At 43.5% G+C, this 23465-nt stretch overlaps 1 protein-coding gene across 3 annotated transcripts in view; it reads left to right on the forward strand.

Moving 5' to 3' along the window:
* Positions 1-3999: 3999 nt before the first annotated feature.
* Positions 4000-23465, forward strand: part of LOC121635258 (protein NLRC3-like) — a 29669-nt gene continuing 10203 nt past the window's right edge. The window contains exons 1-6 of one of the 3 annotated variants that reach the window (XM_041978373.1): positions 4000-4057; positions 13697-13967; positions 15437-15568; positions 15648-15791; positions 18468-18546; positions 21888-22098. In XM_041978373.1, coding sequence (XP_041834307.1) covers positions 15480-15568; positions 15648-15791; positions 18468-18546; positions 21888-22098 — 523 coding nt within the window. In that variant the 5' untranslated portion in view covers positions 4000-4057; positions 13697-13967; positions 15437-15479. The remainder of the gene's footprint in view (positions 4058-13696; positions 13968-15436; positions 15569-15647; positions 15792-18467; positions 18547-21887; positions 22099-23465) is intronic. The other 2 variants (XM_041978374.1, XM_041978375.1) reach the window with 2 other exon arrangements.

Raw genomic sequence — 23465 nt, forward strand, 5'->3', positions numbered from 1 at the left:
ACATTACTGGTTCGTAAGATTAAATTTGTTTTTGTTTTGGATGAACATACGTTTCACATTTGTTCGGACTATATTGTGCTGCTGCAGTGGAGAGGAGGCGGAGTGATACGGTGAAACTGGAGAGTACACTCAGTGGAAGTAGCCATGTTGTGCTGTGACCAGGTGCAAACTTAGCGGGTTTTCCCTCCATTTAAACCAGGCGATCAGCCCGGTGACCCGCTCAGATCCAACCACGCAGAACAAACAAATGTGTAGGTTTTCTGATAAACGTGTGTGGCTCTTTATTTGTTCAGCAGATAACTTCGCATTAATATGATTCCTCAAACAACTTCTGTTGATTTTATGATTATTTTCAGCTTCTCCAGGCAGCGAAGTTCTGTTCCAATCCAACTAAATGTCCTTGTACGTTAAGAGACCTCCAGAAAGATTGTTGCACTCTGCAGACTACAGCCTGACAGAAATGTGTACAAATGTAAGGTTTCATTATTAACCATCCATCCATCCATCCATCCATCTATCCATCCATCCATTTTCTGCCACTTATCCGGAGTCGGGTCGCAGGGGCAGCTGCCTAAGCAGGGAAACCCAGACTTCCCTCTCCCCGGCCACATTCACCAGCTCATCCGGAGGGATCTCGAGGCGTTCCCAGACCAGCCGAGAGATGTAGTCCATCCAGCGCGTCCTGGGTCTTCCCCGGGGCCTCCTTCCGGTGGGACGTGCCTGGAACACCTCACCAGGGAGGCGTCCAGGAGGCATCCTAACCAGATGCCCGAGCCACCTCATCTGGCTCCTCTGGATGTGGAGGAGCAGCAGCTCTACTCTGAGCCCCTCCTGGACCACCGAGCTTCTCATCCTATCTCTAAGAGAGAGCCCGACCACCCTGCGGAGGAAACTCATTTGGGCCGCTTGTATTCGTGATCTTGTTCTTTCGGTCACTACCCACAGCTCATGACCATAGGTGAGGGTAGGAACGTAGATCGACCGGTAAATCGAGAGCTTTGCCTTTTGGCTCAGCTCCTTCTTCACCATGACAGACCGATTCAGAGCCTGCATCACTGCAGACGCCGCACCGATCCACCTGTCGATCTCAATGATATGGGAATATCTAATTTGTGTCCTAAAATGCCCACTTTCATGCTATTATATTATATAACTGCTTGTTTTGTCCCAAGTGACCACCTGCATACTGTTTTTGTTATATTATTCTGCTTGTTTTGGGAACTGTGTGACTGCCTATCTTTGGAAGGGTGAGAAAAGGGTGTCTTGTAAATATGTTTACAAGACAGGATCTCAGGACTCATCCTCGCCTGTGGGAAAGGACCGGCCATCCTCTCTCTCATGCGATGTTGTGTTTTTCTAAATAAGTATAAAGACGGGGAAATCCCACATCTCGGTAGAGTCTGCTGCGGGTTACGTATACGAACGCCCAGCCGGGGTTTTCTAAGCCACTCTACCGGGACTGTTGGCTCTCCAGTCCGTGTCAAAGGTAGGGCAAGCTATGCTATGCTTATAAGGCTGAACCCATTGAGATGTAATGATGAGTGTCATGAGCTGCGGGGAATAAACCTGACACACTTATTCTAGCACTCTGACTTTGTGTGTTTCATCTGCCGACCACCACGAACCTCTAAAATCACACATTACACTCCCTCCATCCTTCACTCACTCGAGAAATTTGTTCTCTGACATTTAAAGAACCAGAACCCCCAAAAGACCTGAGGAAGCCATACATTTGGTTTTTGAACTATAACAAAAGACACATTCATCTAAGCTCTAGAAACCCATCTAAAATGTAGAATAAATATCATGACATTGAAATGATGATGCTGCTTATTCATGCTGGTTAACATAAGTTAGACCCATCAAAATCTCATTTGTACATTAAAACACTCAAATATTTATATTAAAAATATAAAATATAAAATATTTAACTAAAAACAGATTTAGACTTTTTAATATCGTCTATCGTGATGGTAAATCACAGCTGTCTCATTCTTTTCTGCTTTGTATGTAATATTTTCTTTTCATTTCATGTTCCTCTTTCAGATTTCTAATTTTTGCTCATGAAAATGTTTTAACGTCTTCGTGGACGTCATGTTGTTGGTCTGTGTTGAGAGGTGATGGTGATGCTGTTGCAGGAATGGAGGGAACACGTTTATGGGCTGCATCTTGTTCCCTGTTGAAATTCCTCTGAAAAAAATAGCATTGTTGGACGTACCAACAACTCTTTCTCCCAAAATGAATGTTTTAAATAATGTTTAAAATTAGAATAATCATTAGAAGGATGAAAGGATTTTTTTCTTGTATAATTAACCTGCCATATTTATTCATTTTTAATTTTATTTATTTACCAGAACAGTGTATATTACCAACAGTGAACCTGTTATATGCCAGAATTAACCAAGGACTAGTTTTCATCTGTTGTACAGTGGCCCTCTAGGTAAAACATAAAAACAGTAGACAGTAAAATACAGCAGCGGTATTAAAGCTGTTAGACCAGAGTCGCTGCAGAGACGCAATACGAGACGAAAAGCAGCACAGTTATAAGCACATCAGTAAAGCAGGTTAAAACGTGTTAGATGCAGAATAAGAAGCATTAATATTATCAGCTTTAAACATACAATTACAAAGAAGTACAGAAAAAAGTACACATGCACAATTAAAACACAAGATGGCAGCAGCAGAGGTTCAGCGCTGCAGTCTGAGAGTGAAACAGCAACGTTTGAGATGAGAGCAAAGCTTGTATGTATTGTTCCTGGAATGCTGTTCCTTTCCTGGGAAGCCCTAACAGAGAAGGCTGACGGCACTTTTCCTGTGTGGGATGATGGACACGCCTCAGTGGTTCTGAGTGGAGGTTCTCGGAGGTGGTGCAGCCGCTGTGTGTAAGACATTAGTGAACTTAATAATGCTTTGGTTTCTTGTCTAGTGCTTTGAGTGTCTGTTTGCATAGAGACTGGTGGTTTTAGTGGTGGAGTTAGTCTGGAACCAGCTGGTTAAACCGTGAGATAAAATAAGAAGAAGATCATTGAATGAATGAAGGTTTTGGCAGCTTGAACAGACATTGAATTTCTAATAAATCGGATATTACCTAAGTTAAATTAGACTTTTTTGGAGATTTGCTTTACATGTGATCTAAAATTAAGTTTGGAGTCCGGATGAATGCCGAGGTATTTGTATTCCTGGATAATTTGTATTTTTATCCTGATACTAAAATGTCAGCATGTGTAGCGGCTCTTGAATGGTTGCTGACAAATGATGATGCCACAGCAGGGATCAGGATCTGCACATTTATTATGAAAATGCACCTGCGGATAGCAGGAGGAGCACAGTCAGACACAGACAGCAGCACGGTCTCTCCGTCTCCCGTACAATAGTTTTCCAGTGACTTTTGCCGCAAAGCTGCAAAAGTCACACATGCTGCTGCGGTGCGTCGTTAATTAAGTCCCCCTCACTACAACAGCTAGCTAGGAACTTTGGTAACAGTATTAAACAAGTAAATGTTTTTACAGGACAATAATAACTTGACAATAAAGAATATTTTAACAGGTTTTGAGAACGTACATAAAATTAAATGATTATTAAATTTATATAGAAAATTTACTCAGCTACACATGTTCAGCTACTTTATGTGATTTAGTAAAATACATTCCTACAGTTTTAGATACATTAAGTTTTAAACAGTTAAGTTGTAAAGTTTAACAAAACTCAAGAATATTAAAAACAAATCAGGTCTGCTTGTCCTACAGAATGATTCACGCTCTTTAAAACATTTAACATTGGAATCAATTGGAACAGTTTATTCTTTCAGCTGCTTTACTTTGGGCTTAGTCAGTTGTTCTCTGCATACACAGAAATACACAGAGACAAAATCTGCCCATTCCAGCTATTTGTAGTCCTTTAAGTGATTCTAAATACCTTAGGACCCCACCTCGAACTTCCTGCCTCCGTCACAGGACGTAGGCGGAGCTCTGACGCGTTCTACTTCCGTCACAGGACGTAGGCGGAGCTCTGGCGCGTACCAGGACGCAGCTCAGCTGTGCCGACCTCTGCTCCAGCTGTAAGTTTAAACTTTCCTTTTTCTTTCTACTCTGTGATGTTGGAAGAACATGTCCTCTTATGTAGCCCAAGCTGTGACCTCTGCTGTTAAAAACACCCACACATGACGCTCAGATGCAGGTCAATCAGGAAGAACGGACTGAAGTTAGCTTCTGATTTGTAGTTTCCGGTAAGCCGAATTAGTAAAGGATGAGTCACTGAATTTATAGCAATCTAGCCCACAACAGATCAGCTCTTCATAAAAAAAAAAAACTGCAACACTTAGACTCTTCAAACCTGGACTGAAATATCCTAAACATAATATAGATTCATGAAAACACCGTTTCTGATCGCTGAAACTTTTATTCTATCTGTGAAAATGAAAATGATGAAAATCTTAGGTTGCAGAAACTTTACCCATCATTTAGTTCTCCTGCTCATATAGAAAAAGAAAACATATGACCACACTTCGGACTAAACGGAATAGAATTTCTACACAAGAGAAGTTATGTAAAACATCCATCTGCAATGTTTAAAATGAAAGAGAAAGAAAAGTTTATGTAGGGGAGACTGGGGACAGTTGCAACAATTTTTTAATTTCTCTCAGTTAATCAGAGACCATTTGGATTAGACGTGCCAACTTTTTATATGTTGAACTTACATCTGTCTACTATTATCCCGTACCATTTAAAGATGAGTACATATGACATATCGGTCACAGTATTTATTTGAATGGAATAAGTCAGATGTTGCAACTGACCCCAACCATGGGGACGGTTGCAACACCAATCAGGGACGGTTGCAACATTTTCAAAATACAGTAAATTAACTTTAGTTTAGTATTTTGAAATTATGTATGGTTTTACAATATTGTTTTATGATGATACTTTATAAAATTAATCAAATATTAGTGGAGTTATGTTTGTTTATGTGTGGAACAAAGGCCTACCTTGGGTCAATGTGCAGATGTTACAGATGCTATTCAATCTCTCCATATTTAATTGTTAGACAGGAAGAAGAGAACAATTTGCAATGCAACTTTTACTGAACATGTATCTATTGTACAAAACTGCAACTGTATAAAAACAGATTTTTGAACCTTGGGTTTCCTAAAAGGTGAACAGATACCTCAAAATGACACAGCTTATAAAGAATAACAAACCCTCATTCCCCCAACATTTCTGCTGGCTCAATGATTTTTTAACTGGTTCATTCTGAGTCACAGTTGTGGCATGTTTAAAAATCACCTCCACCTGTGCAATCTTTATGTGCCCAGGACTTGCACATCCAGCATTGCAGCCACACTTCCCTGGATGTCGAGTAGCTTTCCAGGCACACAATGCAGACATGCAGAGTCCTACTCGTCTCTCTTTCTTTTTGGCTGATCTTTTGTTTTCTTTACACTTGTCTTTGTGGTTTTCTTTTCTCCGATTCTTTTTTTTTGACTTCTGCTGATGATGTTTGATGCTTCTTCCAAAATACTGAGGGGAACCCCTCTTTCAGTAACCTTCTTCCTCACTCGTTGCATACTGAATACCAACATAATACATTTAAAATGATTATTTATTATTATAATTATTATAATATACTATTCTAAATTATTAAATATATTATTATATTTTAAAAAATACTGTTGTGTGGTCTGTTTTGATATGGCTGCTTAGGTTGGGGACAGTTGCAACAACTTGTTGCAACTGTCCCCAACCTGACAACTGTGACAGAACATCATTTGCTAGCTAGACACACTGTCCTTGACGCATGCTAACAATGTGACTTAGAAGTCAACAAAACAATGATTCAACCTAATTAAGTTTTGATTAATTCATACAAAAGGCCAGGACAGTATGACAAAAACATAGCAGATGAAAAAGATTACTTTCATACCTCCAAAACAAGTTTTTTCCATAAAATGAAGCAGCAGATGTTAAATGTGACATCTGTGTTTCTGGTGGGGGGAGGGTCTACCTGAGCATGTGCAGTATAAGTGTTATCACTCTGGCATGTTTCTGATTGGAGGAATAAGACTTGTTGCAACCGTCCCCTGTTGCAACTGACCCCAGTCTCCCCTACTTTAAACCTTACTTTTTCTGTTTTAGAACAGTGTTTAAAGAAGGTCCGTTTCTCCATTTCGAACCTTATTTGCATGACAAGCGATTTGCCTCTCACTATAAAAAGATAGACCAAAGCATTATCAATTCATAAATGTTTCGTTCTTGTGTTTATTCTGTTTTCCTTTTTCTTTATTTTTTCTTTTATTTTTTGTCCATGTGATGTGATAATTTTGCTAGTTCAACCGCCTGACACATTGGAGATTTTTTTTTTTATAAAATGAGAATTAGTCTAAAGGTCTAAATCTGGAATTTAGTTTTGAAAATGCAGCATGTATAAACAACAAGGTCCATATACAGGCTACTTACCAAAAGATTGCAGATGGGTAAAGCTGGCACAGGTAGCTACAGCATCCCGCTTAATTAGGAAAAACCCATGACAGACTTAACATAGGCCTGTGAACATTTTAGCCTGGTTATTGTGGCTATTTGTAACCAGTTTCTGGTTATTGTTAAGCTTAAAAACAGCAACAAATATAAACAGATGTTGTAACCCTTTCAGGGCCGACCCACGAAACAATGGTTGGAATAGTTTTATAATAGTTTTAATAATAGTTTTTTAAAATTTTTTATGAGGTCTTTATTTGGTCCTTTAACAAGAATGTAACAAAAAATTAACACAATTCTTTTCCTGGGATGTTTACCATGTATAACCATGTGATCTGTCTAAATTAAGAGTGAGTTTTTCTGCTTCCTGGTATCTGTTAGAGGACAGAAGACAAGTATCAGAATGTGTTCCACAACATAATATCAATGTCCTTCACATGGATTCCTTATAATTTTTAAAGTATATTTTTATGAATTAAAGCCTGGGTCATGTATTCTTCTATGTACTGTGAGAGATGGAAAACTTCATTTGTCTCATGCAGCTCAATAGAAATACTACATATTAAAGGAAAGATGGGAGTTTATTATGTCGGCTGTTGGGTGGTTTATTTCAAACATGTTTCATGATGACTGGTTCTGGGGTAGGGATAACTCTGGTTCTGGTTCTGTGCTGGGGATATCTCAGGTTCTGTACTGGGGATAACTCTGGTTCTGTACTGGGGATAACTCTGGTTCTGGGTCTTAGCTGGTAATAATTCTGGTTCTGTGCTGGGTATAACTCTGGTTCTGGTTCTGTGCTGGGGATGATTGTGGTTCTGGTTCTAACTGTGGATAACTCTGGTTCTGGTTCTGCACTGAGGATAACTCTGATTCTGTGCTGGGGATATCTCTGGTTCTGGTTCTAACTGTAGATAACTCTGGTTCTGGTTCCATGCCAGGGATAACTCTGTTTCTGTACTGGGGATAACTCTGGTTCTGGTTTGGTGCTGGGGATAATTCTGGTTCTGTACTGGAGATGACCATGGTTCTGCTTCTGTACTGGGATAATTCTGGTTCTGTACTGGGGATTACTCTGGTTTTGGTTCCTAGCTGGGTATTACTCTCGTTCTGTGCTGGGGATAAATCTGGTTCTGGTTCTGTGCTGGGGATAACTCTGGTTCTGGTTCTGTGCTGGGTCTAGTTCTGGTTCTGTGCTGGGGCTATCTCTGGTTCTGGTTCTGTGCTGGGGCTAACTCTGGTTCTGGTTCTGTGCTGAGGATATCTCTGGTTATGTCCTGGGGATTGCCTTGGTTCTGGTTCTGTACTGCAATAATTCTGGTTCTGTACTGGGTATAACTCTGGTCCTGATTCTGTGCTGGGGATATCTCTGGTTCTGGTTCTAACTGTAGATAACTCTGGTTCTGGTTCCATGCCAGGGATATCTCTGGTTCTGTGCTGGGGATAACTCTGGTTCTGTGCTGGGGATAACTCTGGTTCTGTGCTGGGCATAACTCTGGTTCTGGTTCCGTGCCAGGGATAGCTCTGGTTCTGGGTCTTAGCTGGTAATAATTCTGGTTCTGTGCTGGGTATAACTCTGGTTCTGGTTCTGTGCTGGGGATGATTGTGGTTCTGGTTCTAACTGTAGATAACTCTGGTTCTGGTTCCATGCCAGGGATAACTCTGTTTCTGTACTGGGGATAACTCTGGTTCTGGTTTGGTGCTGGGGATAATTCTGGTTCTGTACTGGAGATGACCATGGTTCTGCTTCTGTACTGGGATAATTCTGGTTCTGTACTGGGGATTACTCTGGTTTTGGTTCCTAGCTGGGTATTACTCTCGTTCTGTGCTGGGGATAAATCTGGTTCTGGTTCTGTGCTGGGGATAACTCTGGTTCTGGTTCTGTGCTGGGTCTAGTTCTGGTTCTGTGCTGGGGCTATCTCTGGTTCTGGTTCTGTGCTGGGGCTAACTCTGGTTCTGGTTCTGTGCTGAGGATATCTCTGGTTATGTCCTGGGGATTGCCTTGGTTCTGGTTCTGTACTGCAATAATTCTGGTTCTGTACTGGGTATAACTCTGGTCCTGATTCTGTGCTGGGGATATCTCTGGTTCTGGTTCTAACTGTAGATAACTCTGGTTCTGGTTCCATGCCAGGGATATCTCTGGTTCTGTGCTGGGGATAACTCTGGTTCTGTGCTGGGGATAACTCTGGTTCTGTGCTGGGCATAACTCTGGTTCTGGTTCCGTGCCAGGGATAGCTCTGGTTCTGTGCTGGGGATACTCTGGTTCTGTGCTGGGCATATCTCTGGTTCTGGTTCCATGCCAGGGATAACTCTGGTTCTGGTTATGTCCTGGGGATGGCCTTGGTTCTGGTTCTGTACTGCGATAATTCTGGTTCTGTGCTGGGCATAACTCTGGTTCTGGTTCCATGCCAGGGATAACTCTGGTTCTGTGCTGGGGATAACTCTGGTTCTGTGCTGGGGATAACTCTGGTTGTGTGCTGGGCATAACTCTGGTTCTGGTTCCATGCCAGGGATAGCTCTGGTTCTGTGCTGGGGATAACTCTGGTTCTGTGCTGGGCATATCTCTGGTTCTGTGCTGGGCATAACTCTGGTTCTGGTTCCGTGCCAGGGATAGCTCTGGTTCTGTGCTGGGGATAACTCTGGTTCTGTGCTGGGCATATCTCTGGTTCTGGTTCCATGCCAGGGATAACTCTGGTTCTGGTTATGTCCTGGGGATGGCCTTGGTTCTGGTTCTGTACTGCGATAATTCTGGTTCTGTGCTGGGCATAACTCTGGTTCTGGTTCCATGCCAGGGATAACTCTGGTTCTGTGCTGGGGATAACTCTGGTTCTGTGCTGGGGATAACTCAGGTTCTGTACTGGGGATAACTCTGGTTCTGTACTGGGGATAACTCTGGTTCTGGGTCTTAGCTGGTAATAATTCTGGTTCTGTGCTGGGTATAACTCTGGTTCTGGTTCTGTGCTGGGGATGATTGTGGTTCTGGTTCTAACTGTGGATATCTCTGGTTCTGGTTCCATGCCAGGGATAACTCTGTTTCTGTACTGGGGATAACTCTGGTTCTGGTTTGGTGCTGGGGATAATTCTGGTTCTGTACTGGGGATGACCATGGTTCTGCTTCTCTACTGGGATAATTCTGGTTCTGTACTGGGGATTACTCTGGTTTTGGTTCCTAGCTGGGTATTACTCTCGTTCTGTGCTGGGGATAAATCTGGTTCTGGTTCTGTGCTGGGGATAACTCTGGTTCTGGTTCTGTGCTGGGTCTAGTTCTGGTTCTGTGCTGGGGCTATCTCTGGTTCTGGTTCTGTGCTGGGGCTAACTCTGGTTCTGGTTCTGTGCTGAGGATATCTCTGGTTCTGTGCTGGGGATAACTCTGGTTCTGGTTATGTCCTGGGGATTGCCTTGGTTCTGGTTCTGTACTGCAATAATTCTGGTTCTGTACTGGGTATAACTCTGGTCCTGATTCTGTCCTGGGGATATCTCTGGTTCTGGTTCTAACTGTAGATAACTCTGGTTCTGGTTCCATGCCAGGGATATCTCTGGTTCTGTGCTGGGGATAACTCTGGTTCTGTGCTGGGGATAACTCTGGTTCTGTGCTGGGCATAACTCTGGTTCTGGTTCCGTGCCAGGGATAGCTCTGGTTCTGTGCTGGGGATACTCTGGTTCTGTGCTGGGCATATCTCTGGTTCTGGTTCCATGCCAGGGATAACTCTGGTTCTGGTTATGTCCTGGGGATGGCCTTGGTTCTGGTTCTGTACTGCGATAATTCTGGTTCTGTGCTGGGCATAACTCTGGTTCTGGTTCCATGCCAGGGATAACTCTGGTTCTGTGCTGGGGATAACTCTGGTTCTGTGCTGGGGATAACTCTGGTTGTGTGCTGGGCATAACTCTGGTTCTGGTTCCATGCCAGGGATAGCTCTGGTTCTGTGCTGGGGATAACTCTGGTTCTGTGCTGGGCATATCTCTGGTTCTGTGCTGGGCATAACTCTGGTTCTGGTTCCGTGCCAGGGATAGCTCTGGTTCTGTGCTGGGGATAACTCTGGTTCTGTGCTGGGCATATCTCTGGTTCTGGTTCCATGCCAGGGATAACTCTGGTTCTGGTTATGTCCTGGGGATGGCCTTGGTTCTGGTTCTGTACTGCGATAATTCTGGTTCTGTGCTGGGCATAACTCTGGTTCTGGTTCCATGCCAGGGATAACTCTGGTTCTGTGCTGGGGATAACTCTGGTTCTGTGCTGGGGATAACTCAGGTTCTGTACTGGGGATAACTCTGGTTCTGTACTGGGGATAACTCTGGTTCTGGGTCTTAGCTGGTAATAATTCTGGTTCTGTGCTGGGTATAACTCTGGTTCTGGTTCTGTGCTGGGGATGATTGTGGTTCTGGTTCTAACTGTGGATATCTCTGGTTCTGGTTCCATGCCAGGGATAACTCTGTTTCTGTACTGGGGATAACTCTGGTTCTGGTTTGGTGCTGGGGATAATTCTGGTTCTGTACTGGGGATGACCATGGTTCTGCTTCTCTACTGGGATAATTCTGGTTCTGTACTGGGGATTACTCTGGTTTTAGTTCCTAGCTGGGTATTACTCTCATTCTGTGCTGGGGATAAATCTGGTTCTGGTTCTGTGCTGGGGATAACTCTGGTTCTGGTTCTGTGCTGGGTCTAGTTCTGGTTCTGTGCTGGGGCTATCTCTGGTTCTGGTTCTGTGCTGGGGCTAACTCTGGTTCTGGTTCTGTGCTGAGGATATCTCTGGTTCTGTGCTGGGGATAACTCTGGTTCTGGTTATGTCCTGGGGATTGCCTTGGTTCTGGTTCTGTACTGCAATAATTCTGGTTCTGTACTGGGTATAACTCTGGTCCTGATTCTGTGCTGGGGATATCTCTGGTTCTGGTTCTAACTGTAGATAACTCTGGTTCTGGTTCCATGCCAGGGATAGCTCTGGTTCTGTGCTGGGGATACTCTGGTTCTGTGCTGGGCATATCTCTGGTTCTGGTTCCATGCCAGGGATAACTCTGGTTCTGGTTATGTCCTGGGGATGGCCTTGGTTCTGGTTCTGTACTGCGATAATTCTGGTTCTGTGCTGGGCATAACTCTGGTTCTGGTTCCATGCCAGGGATAACTCTGGTTCTGTGCTGGGGATAACTCTGGTTCTGTGCTGGGGATAACTCTGGTTGTGTGCTGGGCATAACTCTGGTTCTGGTTCCATGCCAGGGATAGCTCTGGTTCTGTGCTGGGGATAACTCTGGTTCTGTGCTGGGCATATCTCTGGTTCTGTGCTGGGCATAACTCTGGTTCTGGTTCCGTGCCAGGGATAGCTCTGGTTCTGTGCTGGGGATAACTCTGGTTCTGTGCTGGGCATATCTCTGGTTCTGGTTCCATGCCAGGGATAACTCTGGTTCTGGTTATGTCCTGGGGATGGCCTTGGTTCTGGTTCTGTACTGCGATAATTCTGGTTCTGTGCTGGGCATAACTCTGGTTCTGGTTCCATGCCAGGGATAACTCTGGTTCTGTGCTGGGGATAACTCAGGTTCTGTACTGGGGATAACTCTGGTTCTGTACTGGGGATAACTCTGGTTCTGGGTCTTAGCTGGTAATAATTCTGGTTCTGTGCTGGGTATAACTCTGGTTCTGGTTCTGTGCTGGGGATGATTGTGGTTCTGGTTCTAACTGTGGATAACTCTGGTTCTGGTTCTGCACTGAGGATAACTCTGATTCTGTGCTGGGGATATCTCTGGTTCTGGTTCTAACTGTAGATCTCTCTGGTTCTGGTTCCATGCCAGGGATAACTCTGTTTCTGTACTGGGGATAACTCTGGTTCTGGTTTGGTGCTGGGGATTGCCTTGGTTCTGGTTCTGTACTGCAATAATTCTGGTTCTGTACTGGGTATAACTCTGGTCCTGATTCTGTGCTGGGGATATCTCTGGTTCTGGTTCTAACTGTAGATAACTCTGGTTCTGGTTCCATGCCAGGGATATCTCTGGTTCTGTGCTGGGGATAACTCTGGTTCTGTGCTGGGGATAACTCTGGTTCTGTGCTGGGCATAACTCTGGTTCTGGTTCCGTGCCAGGGATAGCTCTGGTTCTGTGCTGGGGATACTCTGGTTCTGTGCTGGGCATATCTCTGGTTCTGGTTCCATGCCAGGGATAACTCTGGTTCTGGTTATGTCCTGGGGATGGCCTTGGTTCTGGTTCTGTACTGCGATAATTCTGGTTCTGTGCTGGGCATAACTCTGGTTCTGGTTCCATGCCAGGGATAACTCTGGTTCTGTGCTGGGGATAACTCTGGTTCTGTGCTGGGGATAACTCTGGTTGTGTGCTGGGCATAACTCTGGTTCTGGTTCCATGCCAGGGATAGCTCTGGTTCTGTGCTGGGGATAACTCTGGTTCTGTGCTGGGCATATCTCTGGTTCTGTGCTGGGCATAACTCTGGTTCTGGTTCCGTGCCAGGGATAGCTCTGGTTCTGTGCTGGGGATAACTCTGGTTCTGTGCTGGGCATATCTCTGGTTCTGGTTCCATGCCAGGGATAACTCTGGTTCTGGTTATGTCCTGGGGATGGCCTTGGTTCTGGTTCTGTACTGCGATAATTCTGGTTCTGTGCTGGGCATAACTCTGGTTCTGGTTCCATGCCAGGGATAACTCTGGTTCTGTGCTGGGGATAACTCTGGTTCTGTGCTGGGCATAACTCTGGTTCTGGTTCCATGCCAGGGATAGCTCTGGTTCTGTGCTGGGGATAACTCTGGTTCTGTGCTGGGCATATCTCTGGTTCTGGTTCCATGCCAGGGATAACTCTGGTTCTGTGCTGGGGATAACTTTGGTTCTGGTTCTGTGCTGGGGATTTCTCTGGTTCTGTACTGGGGATAACTCTGGTTCTGGTTCTGTGCTGGGGATTTCTCTGGTTCTGTACTGGGGATGACTCTGGTTTTGAGTCTATAATAGATCTTGAGTATATAATAAATCTGTAGCTGATTTTCCAGGAAAGATGCTACTGATTATAATGGCTGACTCTCCACATCCTCTAATAGTGTTCAGTGTGAGGCTTTGCTAAGTCCACTGTAAGACAGAAAGATACCAAGGATCATTCCTGCCAGTAGACATCACTCTCCTGAACAAGCAGTTTTATTCTTCAGATTAGTTATTGTCTTTTAATATAAAGAAATAAATAAATACTCCAAAATTGTAATTTCCCTCTGGGACAAATAAAGTATTATTAAATTTTACTTTCATTTCATGACAGCAGATACATGTGGGGCTTGCTTTGATGAAACCAGGCGGATCACCTGCTCTGCTGCTCTCACCACCATCACTACACCCTCTGATGGAATCACAAGCCCTTCAAGGCAAGACACTGGTAGCTATCCACAGATGACGTTGGTACAGCATCATTTACCAAGTTGGTGCGGAACACATCACATGGAAGCTTTCGAAGAACCTATCATACAACACGTTGTTGAGTAGAATCGACAAGAGCATTTTCTACCAAGCCTCCGTCGTAGGAAGGTAACGTGGTCAGTATTGTTTACTCTTTTATATATCTTATTACTTATAATAGATATTGCACATGCATCTTACCGCCTACCTCATGACAGTTTTTTTGCACAGCTAATTATTCATTGTTGAATGTGGCACAACAGTTTATGTAGCACACTGTACATTTAGTTACAGATTATTTACTCAGTTTTTTATCTTCTATCTATCTATCTATCTTTTTTTTTATTTTTTTTAAATAATCTTTTCAGGCAGTTAGTGTGGACGGCCAAGTAAGAATTTCATTGTTCAGGGAAACTTTGAATCTTTGAACATTTTGTTTCGCGCTTGCTTTTGTCGTGGGCAGTGACATTTTTCTGTTCAACAATCAATAGATTTTTTGTTAGATGCCAGTAGCTCTGCCTTAAGTGTACCATAGCATTTTTCTATGGACCGACATCTGAAGGGGGTCCATAAATGATGCTGTATGGTTCGGATGTATGGGCCCCTTTTATAATGGAAACACACAAATGAAAGTAGATGGAGATGGAATGAAACAGGAGAAATATTTTGCTTTAGTTAGAGATGATACAGTCGTTATGTCTGTGTTCTGTGTAAAATACTGGTCACTCTGGGCTTACTTTTACAACAGTATTCACGACATCAGCTGCATCATCAGATTACAGAGTGTACTTTCATGACATAACTTTCATAGCTAGCACTAAACGTGAGTGAGCCTGACCAGCATGATTTCTCCTGTAGAGACTAAATAAACTAATATTGATGTTCGATCTAACTGCCGTTTCCTGCTTTCGATGGTCCGATGATTACAAGCGCTCAGAGCTCTGGCATCTTTTTTCTGTAGTAGCTGCTGCTGTGTAGGTTGGTTGAGTTGTGAACAGTCCAAGATGCCCACCTCAATCAGCTGTCCATTAAAACGATGGCATCAGGGAAGCCATAACTTTTCGCTTCATTCTTTTTAGCGTTAACAATGCCCACCTCAGTTTGTTTTTATATTTATAGTTTTCTTTACATTTTTTCATCTTTTATAGTAGATTTTATACATATTTTTGTTATTCTTATACATTGTGACCTCATGGATTTAAATTAAAACAGATGCCATATCAAATTATGACCAATATTTCAGGAAATTAATACCAACAAAGTTTATATTGGTGGGATGTGTATGTTTCAGTTGTTGATCCTAATCTTTCTTATCTGGAATTGTTACAGTTGTTTACTTTATAAAAATAAGTAACCCCTGATTGAATAAAAAATAATTACCTTCCAGTTTTATCTGGCTTTTATCTGGATTAAATCTTTGAATAACCAGGCGCAGGGGGCAGCAGTTTGAAAGATTTAATCTGGATAAAAATGATCCTGATATGGGAATCCTGTTTTTTTTCCCGTCTGCTAAAATGGATAAAAGCCATCCGGATTGCATCTTTTGAACAACTGGCCCATGCGGATTGAAAGGAGGAGTTGGGATGAATTTGCGTTTCCTCTGCAGATGAAAGTAGGAAGTGTGTGTGAGCTGGTGTGACTTCAGCATCATGGATCAGTGTGAGGACAGAGAAGAAGGGGTCCATCCCACTAAAACCAGTCCGTGTGGGGAACACAAGAACCAGAGCAAAGCTCGGAGGTGAGATAACCATCCATGTCCATGACTCCTCTCTGTGCCAGAGCTCAGCACTCACATCACTGAACATCTGGATTTACAGGAACCAACCTGCACTTGGACCTGGACATGGACCTGCACCTGGGTCTGAAAACGGACCTGAACCCAGCTTGGTGTCTTTTAAGAGTGACAAATCAAAAGATCTTGGGCTTAGTTTTAAAATGGACCAACCTTCGTGTGCCAGCAGGTGAGCTGCATCTAAATGTGCTAACAGAGCAAAATATATCCGTTTTACTCGACACAGTGTAGGCAGGAACTTCCTGTCAGGTGGCAGGAACTTCCTGTCAGGTGGCAGGAACTTCCTGTCAGGTCACAGGAACTTCCTGTCAGGTGGCAGGAACTTCCTGTCAGGTCACAGGAACTTCCTGTCAGGTGGCAGGAACTTCCTGTCAGGTGGCAGGAACCTCCTGTCAGGTGGCAGGAACTTCCTGTCAGGTCACAGGAACTTCCTGTCAGGTCACAGGAACTTCCTGTCAGGTGGCAGGAACTTCCTGTCAGGTCACAGGAACTTCCTGTCAGGTTGCAGGAACTTCCTGTCAGGTGGCAGGAACTTCCTGTCAGGTGGCAGGTGTAGCTAGATGGAGGAAGACAAACGGATTTTAGGTCATGAAGCTGGTTTTAGACCATGAAGGTGGTTTTAGACTATGAAGCTGGTTTTAGACCATGAAGCTGGTTTTAGACTATGAAGCTGGTTTCAGACCATGAAGCTGGTTTTAGGTCATGAAACTGGTTTTAGACCATGAAGCTGGTTTTAGATCATGAAGCTGGTTTTAGGTCATGAAGCTGGTTTTAGGTCATGAAGCTGGTTTTAGACCATGAAGGTGGTTTTAGACCATGAAGGTGGTTTTAGATCATGAAGCTGGTTTTAGACCATGAAGGTGGTTTTAGATCATGAAGCTGGTTTTAGATCATGAAGCTGGTTTTAGACCATGAAGGTAGTTTCAGACCATGAAGCTGGTTTTAGGTCATGAAGCTGGTTTTAGACTATGAGACAGACAGACAGACAGACAGACAGACAACTTTATTTATCACCGAAGGGAAATTGTGTTGTTACAGTAGTCCAGTGTCATACGTGGCATAAACTATGAATAAAAAATAGAAGTAAAATATACAATATAAGTAAAGTGGAATAGAAGTAGAAATAAAATAAAGATAGAAATCCAGAGTGGAATAAAATTAGAAATAAATAAAATATGAATACAGAGTGGATTGGCAGATAAAGTGCAGTGGCAAGATGAAGTAATAATGAAACTAGCTATCAGATATTAATATGTAAATATGACTATGTAAATAAAGGATGTGCAAAGACGATACAGAATGTTGGATGTGCTAAGGATACAAATATTGTATAATTATATGATATATAATATCAAAGCGACAACTATAGGTTGCAGTAAGTTCAGTGGTTGACTTAGTCCAGTTGTGTGATCGTGTCTTTGGCAGAGGTAGATGAGTTATGGAGTCTTATTGCAGCAGGAAGGAACGATCTCCTGTACCGTTCCTTAGAGCAGCGGGGTTGGATCAGTCTGCTGCTGAAACTGCTCTTTAACTTGTCCAGTGTATTATGGAGGGGGTGGGAGGGGTTGTCCCTGATTGCCAGCAGTTTTGCCAGCATTCTCTCCTCCACCACCTCCTCCAGGGTGACAAGTTTAGAGCCGACAGCAGACTCTGCCTTTCTGATCAGTTTCTTCAGTCTGTTGGCGTCCTTTGCCTTGATGCCCGCACCCCAGGACACTACAGCAAAGAAGATGGCGCTCGCCACAACAGACTGATAAAAGGTGGTGAAGGTGGTTTTAGACCATGAAGCTGGTTTTAGACCATGAAGCTGGTTTTAGACCATGAAGCTGGTTTTAGACCATGAAGCTGGTTTTAGACTATGAAGCTGGTTTTAGGTCATGAAGGTGGTTTTTGGTCATGAAGCTGGTTTTAGACCATGAAGCTGGATTCAGACCATGAAGCTGGATTCAGACCATGAAGGTGGTTTCAGACCATGAAGCTGGTTTCAGACCATGAAGCTGGTTTTAGACAATGAAGCTGGTTTTAGGTCATGAAGGTGGTTTCAGACAATGAAGCTGGTTTTAGGTCATAAAGCTGGTTTTAGACTATGAAGCTGGTTTTAGACCATGAAGCTGGTTTTAGGCCATGAAGCTGGTTTTAGGCCATGAAGCTGGTTTTAGGTCATGAAGCTGGTTTTAGACCATGAAGGTGGTTTCAGACCATGAAGCTGGTTTTAGGTCATGAAGCTGGTTTTAGACTATGAAGGTGGTTTTAGACTATGAAGCTGGTTTTAGACCATGAAGGTGGTTTCAGACCATGAAGCTGGTTTTAGACCATGAAGCTGGTTTTAGGTCATGAAGTTGGTTTCAGACCATGAAGCTGGTTTTAGACCATGAAGCTGGTTTTAGACCATGAAGGTGGTTTCAGACCATGAGGCTGGTTTTATACCATGAAGCTGGTTTTAGACCATGAAGCTAGTTTCAGACCATGAAGCTGGTTTTAGGCCTTGAAGCTGGTTTTAGACTATGAAGCTGCTTTTAGACTATGAAGCTGGTTTTAGACCATGAAGCTGGTTTTAGACCATGAAGGTGGTTTCAGACCATGAAGGTGGTTTCAGACCATGAAGCTGGTTTTAGGTCATGAAGCTGGTTTTAGACTATGAAGCTGGTTTTAGACCATGAAGCTGGTTTTAGGCCATGAAGCTGGTTTTAGATCATGATCTTCCCTCTCAGAGCAGCAAAGCTACTGATGATGAGCAACTGCAGAGTTAATAACCGGTTGTTCAAGTGCAGGTGGGCCTTTGTGGACTTTGTGTTTGTCTCTGGGCAGACAGAATATGAGCTGTTTCTTCTTGATTCCTCCACAGAGTGGACCAGCAGAGCTCGGAGCTTCCCACTGGTCAGTCTGCCCAGCAGCATCAGACACAGCTGGACTCCATATTTATGGTCTGTACATGTACAATAACTACTTTTCCTTCTCTTCTGTTCAGTCTTCTCCATCCTGACCTTTGTAGACCAGGGCTGTTTCTGGTCACGATGAACATTTCTCACAACGTTCTTGTCTTGTATCTCTGTGAGGGAAAAATTATGTGTGTGGTTCCATTGCTGCATCTCCTGGTTGTTTAATTGGACAAAGCGGTATAGATGATGGATGGATGGATGGATGGGTGGACGGATGGACGTACGGACGGACAGACGGATGGATGGATGGATGGATGATGGATAGATGGATAGATGGATGGACGGATAGACGGATGGATGGATAAAAGGATGGATGGATGGATGGATGGATGGATGGATGGATGGATGGACGGACGGACGGACGGACGGACGGATGGATGGATAGACAAACGGACAGACGGATGGATGGATGGATGGATGGACAGACGGACGGATGGACGGACGGACGGATGGACGGACGGACGGATGGATGGATGGATGGATGGATGGAGTTATGGATGATGGATGGATTGATGAATTGATGGATGGACCGATCGATGGATTGATGGACGGACGGATGGATGGAGTTATGGACGGATGGATGGATGGTCAATGGATGAATGGATGGAGTTTTGGATGGACAGATGGATGGATGGATGGATGAATGGATGGATGGATGGATGGATTGATGGATTGATGGATGGACGGACGGACGGACGGACAGATGGATGGAGTTTTTTATGGATGGATGGATGGATGGATGGATGGATGGATGGACGGATGGATGGATGGATGGAGTTTTTTATGGATGGATGGAGTTATGGATGATGGATGGATTGATGAATTGATGGATGGACCGATGGATGGATTGATTGACGGACGGACGGACGGACGGACGGATGGATGGATGGATGGTCAATGGATGAATGGATGGAGTTTTGGATGGACAGATGGATGGATTGATGGATTGATGGATGGACGGACGGATGGACGGATGGATGGAGTTTTTTATGGATGGATGGATGGATGGATGGATGGATGGATGGATGGAGTTTTGGATGGACGGATGGATGGATGGAGTTTTGGATGGATGGATGGATGTTTTGCTTTCATCAGTGAGGACATGTTCACGTAATACTTCCAGACTTCTTTAATAATGAGTATATGTGAAACAAATACATGGGATCACCCTCAAATCCACCTCTCAGGTCTGATCATTATAATTCACGGGGTGGCATGGCTCAGTGGGTAGAGTGGTCGTCTTGCAGCCTGAGTGTTGGCGATTCGATCCTCGGCCAGTCAAACTCATGTTGAGGTGTCCCTGAGCAAGACACCAAACTCCTGGGGTCTCATTTATAACCGTTGCGTACGCACAAAATGGGGCCTGAAACTGGCGTACGCCTCTTTTCACGCAAAGGTTGTGATTTATAAAAAACAAACTTGACGTGAAAATGTGCGGTCTTTCACGGCAGCTCTGACCCATGCGTACGCTGGTTTTGGAGGCTGGGGGAATTGGCGACACAGATGGAGAGGTGGGGAATTAACAACACACTGCATCCAGAGTCCTCTTGTGGCAGCGTGGGGTCCTGTCACCATGTCTCCAATTAATTTTGCGCTCTGGCTGTATGACCGCAGATGTGATTTCGGCTCACTGGTCAGCGTGCATGACTTCAACCCGGCAAGAGTTCATAACCCGTCTCCGCTGTCTATGCGTCCTGCTACACTCTTCCACATCCAATTTCTCTATATTGCAGGAGAACAGGCCGACATTAAAAGGCAATTTGCAGCAATGTCCGGTTTTCCTAATGTAATCGGCGCAATTGACTGCACTTATATTGCTATAAGGGCCCCATATGTCGATGAATTCATGTATGTCAATAGGAAGCATGTGCATACTATCAATGTTCAAGTCATATGTCAATCCAACATGATGTTGACAAATGTAGTTGCACGATGGCCTGGCTCTACACATGACTCTTACATCCTAGCGCAAAGCAGTGTAGAGAAGAGACTGCAGGCAGGCGCTGTACGTGATGGCTGGCTTCTTGGTAAGACAATAACTTTATATTGACAACCAGCTTAGCCAGATGCAGACCACTGATGCACTGTTTCATTGAAATGCAGGGGACAGTGGCTACCCCCTCCGGCGCTGGCTCCTGACCCCCTTCCCAAACCCCCAGAGCGCAGAGGAGACCCTGTTCAATACCGCTCACTCCCGTGCGCGCTCAACTGTAGAGCGCGCCATCGGCCTTTTAAAATGCCGGTGGCGGTGTCTGGATGCGTCAGGGGGTAGATTATTGTACCATCCCCAAAAGGTGCGCAGGATCGTGAGGGCGTGTGGCGTGCTGCACAACCTGGCACTGAGGCACGGCATCCAACTACCTCCTGGCCTCCCCCCTCCTCGGAATGCCGACCCTCACCCACAGCCCCCTCCCAGACACAGGGAGTTCCAACACGGGGCACGGCTCCGTGAGGAGGTCATGCAGCGATTAAGCAGACAATAAGGTTCACTTTTTCACAAGCTCTTTTAATGTGTTTGAAATGTCGAACATAATGTCACACAAATTATGCAGTGTTGTTCTGATTTCCTTCAGTTCATTGATGGTTTCTTTTTGATCTCCGCCATGGTCCGCTCTGTCCCGCTCACAGAGTTAACTGAGGTAACTATGTGTTGCCACTCACGACACTTACTCTTATTTGTCACGCCACTACTGTGGCTACCAAACAAAATAATTTTTCGACTCTCCACCTCACTCACTAATGCATCGATTTCTGCCTCTGTGAAGTTGCGTTTTTTGGTTCGCTTCCCTGCGGTTGCCGTTGTTCATGGATCACAACATGGATCAGCTGGCTCATTTTAATACACGCTGAGGTACTTTGCATTGACCATTTATGGTGGAAAGTGGGTGTGTAGTGGGCGGAACATGAGCCAAATTCACCTGCGCAAACTTCAAGGACGAGTGTGATTTATAAAGGGGAAATTGCTTGCACCTGTGCGTACGCACGGTTTTATAAATCAGAATATTTTATGGCGTACGCCAACTTCCGGTTTTGGGCGTAAGTACACTTTTAGTAAGAATCCTACGCACAGTTTTATAAATGAGACCCCTGGTTACTCCCGATGGATCGTGGTTGAGCGCAACAGAGGCTCATATCTGGATTTAAGGCAGGATTAGATGTACTTGATTTGAATCTTTAAGAGTATATCTGGTTTGAAATACCCAATTTTGGATCAGTAAAATTAATCCTGATGGATTATGGTTGAGATACTGGCCTAGTGGATTGTCGGTGTGTTTGTCTCCATGATTTCAGTCTGATTTTATCCTTGGTGTCATTTTCTGTTACAGCTGCTGAAGGAAAACATTGTCACCTTTGTGGAGAAGGAACTGAAGACAATCCAGAAGCTTCTGAGTCCAGATTACCCAGAATGCTTGGAGAGTCAGAGGGAGAGGGAGGAGGATAAAGAGCAGAAGAGCAGCAGAGAGGCCTTTGTGAAGATCACAGTGGATTTCCTGAGGAGGATGAAGCAGGAGGAGCTGGCTGAGCGTCTGCACAGCAGTAAGAGGATTTCTTTAAATCCTGGGTATAGTTTCTAGTTTCTATTGATCACCTACTGAGCAAGAAAACCAAAGAAAATGTACAAGTTAGATACGAATTGATAATTAAACATATTAAGTACACAAGGATTTAGTCAGTGTGCTTTTACAGCATTTTAACTTGAAAAAATTATTAAAAAATATATTTTAAAGAAAAATGTAATATGTTTAATCACCATGTTAAAAAATAATCATGATTCTATGATTCATCGCGATTTGTACGTGGACAAGAGGGGAGAGGAGCTGAGCATGTGTGTAATGTCAGGTGTACTGGAACCAAAGCCAATCAAGACGCGAGCTGACTGACGGAAGATGAAGTAAAAACAAACAAAAACATTCCCCTCGGCTAAGGGTCTAGATGTCTGATGAAAAATCTCTGGTAGTTTGCAGAAATTTTTTCCATAGCAGTTTTTCTGCTGGAGAAAGATCATCCTCTACTGTTTAAAGATGCGGGACATAAATTAGCTTTGTTAGTTCTTGTTTTTCTTTTAGTTTTATTCGATTTATTTTATTGTTGTGGATTTTATTTTGTCTTGTACAGCACTTTGATCAATGTTTTTTTTTTTTTTTTTTAAACGTGCTTTACAAACAAATTTGACTTAGTTCTGAAAATCTGGGAAAAAAATTTATCACTAAATAATTATTGTTTCCAGAGTGTATTGTATGTTTTGTAAGTCAGTTAATAGGCATAACCAGGGACGCTGCCAGGGATTTTGGGCCCCATGAAAAGAAACTAAAGTGATTGTTTTTAGCAGGAGGGCGTTCTTAAATGTTTCCAAAGCAAAGAAACTTAGTGATACCAATGCATTGTAACTAAAATATTTGCGTGATTGTACGTTTATCATTATCAGATCATTTTTTTTAGTATTACAATTGCATTGAGGGCCCTTCTGGGCCCCTGTCAATCATGGGCCCCTAGAATCCTTCTCCTTTATCCCCCTCTTTTCTGTGCCCCAGGGCATAACTATACTCTTGGACCAGTTAATAGAGTAGTCAGATATTGATGAGAATTTGTTAAGACACTCATTAATTGTCTGGGAGAGAGATGTTTGTGAGTAGAGGAAAAGTAACACATCATCAGCATAAAGACTTATTTTCAGTTCTGTAGCATGAATTCCTCTTAATTTCTTTATTTTGTCTTATGGCAGCTGCTAAGGATTCTATATAAATGGCAAAACGTGAGGAAGAAAGTGATCAACACCACTGTCATCTAACAGTAAAAGTAAATAAAATAAAACATGTGGAATTGATTATTATTTTATAGGAAGAGGTTGGCTAGAATATTCTATTAAATTTCTTTCTAATATTTAAAATCATTTTAGGGAAAGT

This window comes from Melanotaenia boesemani, chromosome 24 (assembly GCF_017639745.1).
Source record: "Melanotaenia boesemani isolate fMelBoe1 chromosome 24, fMelBoe1.pri, whole genome shotgun sequence".
In the NCBI taxonomy this organism is placed as follows: domain Eukaryota; kingdom Metazoa; phylum Chordata; class Actinopteri; order Atheriniformes; family Melanotaeniidae; genus Melanotaenia; species Melanotaenia boesemani.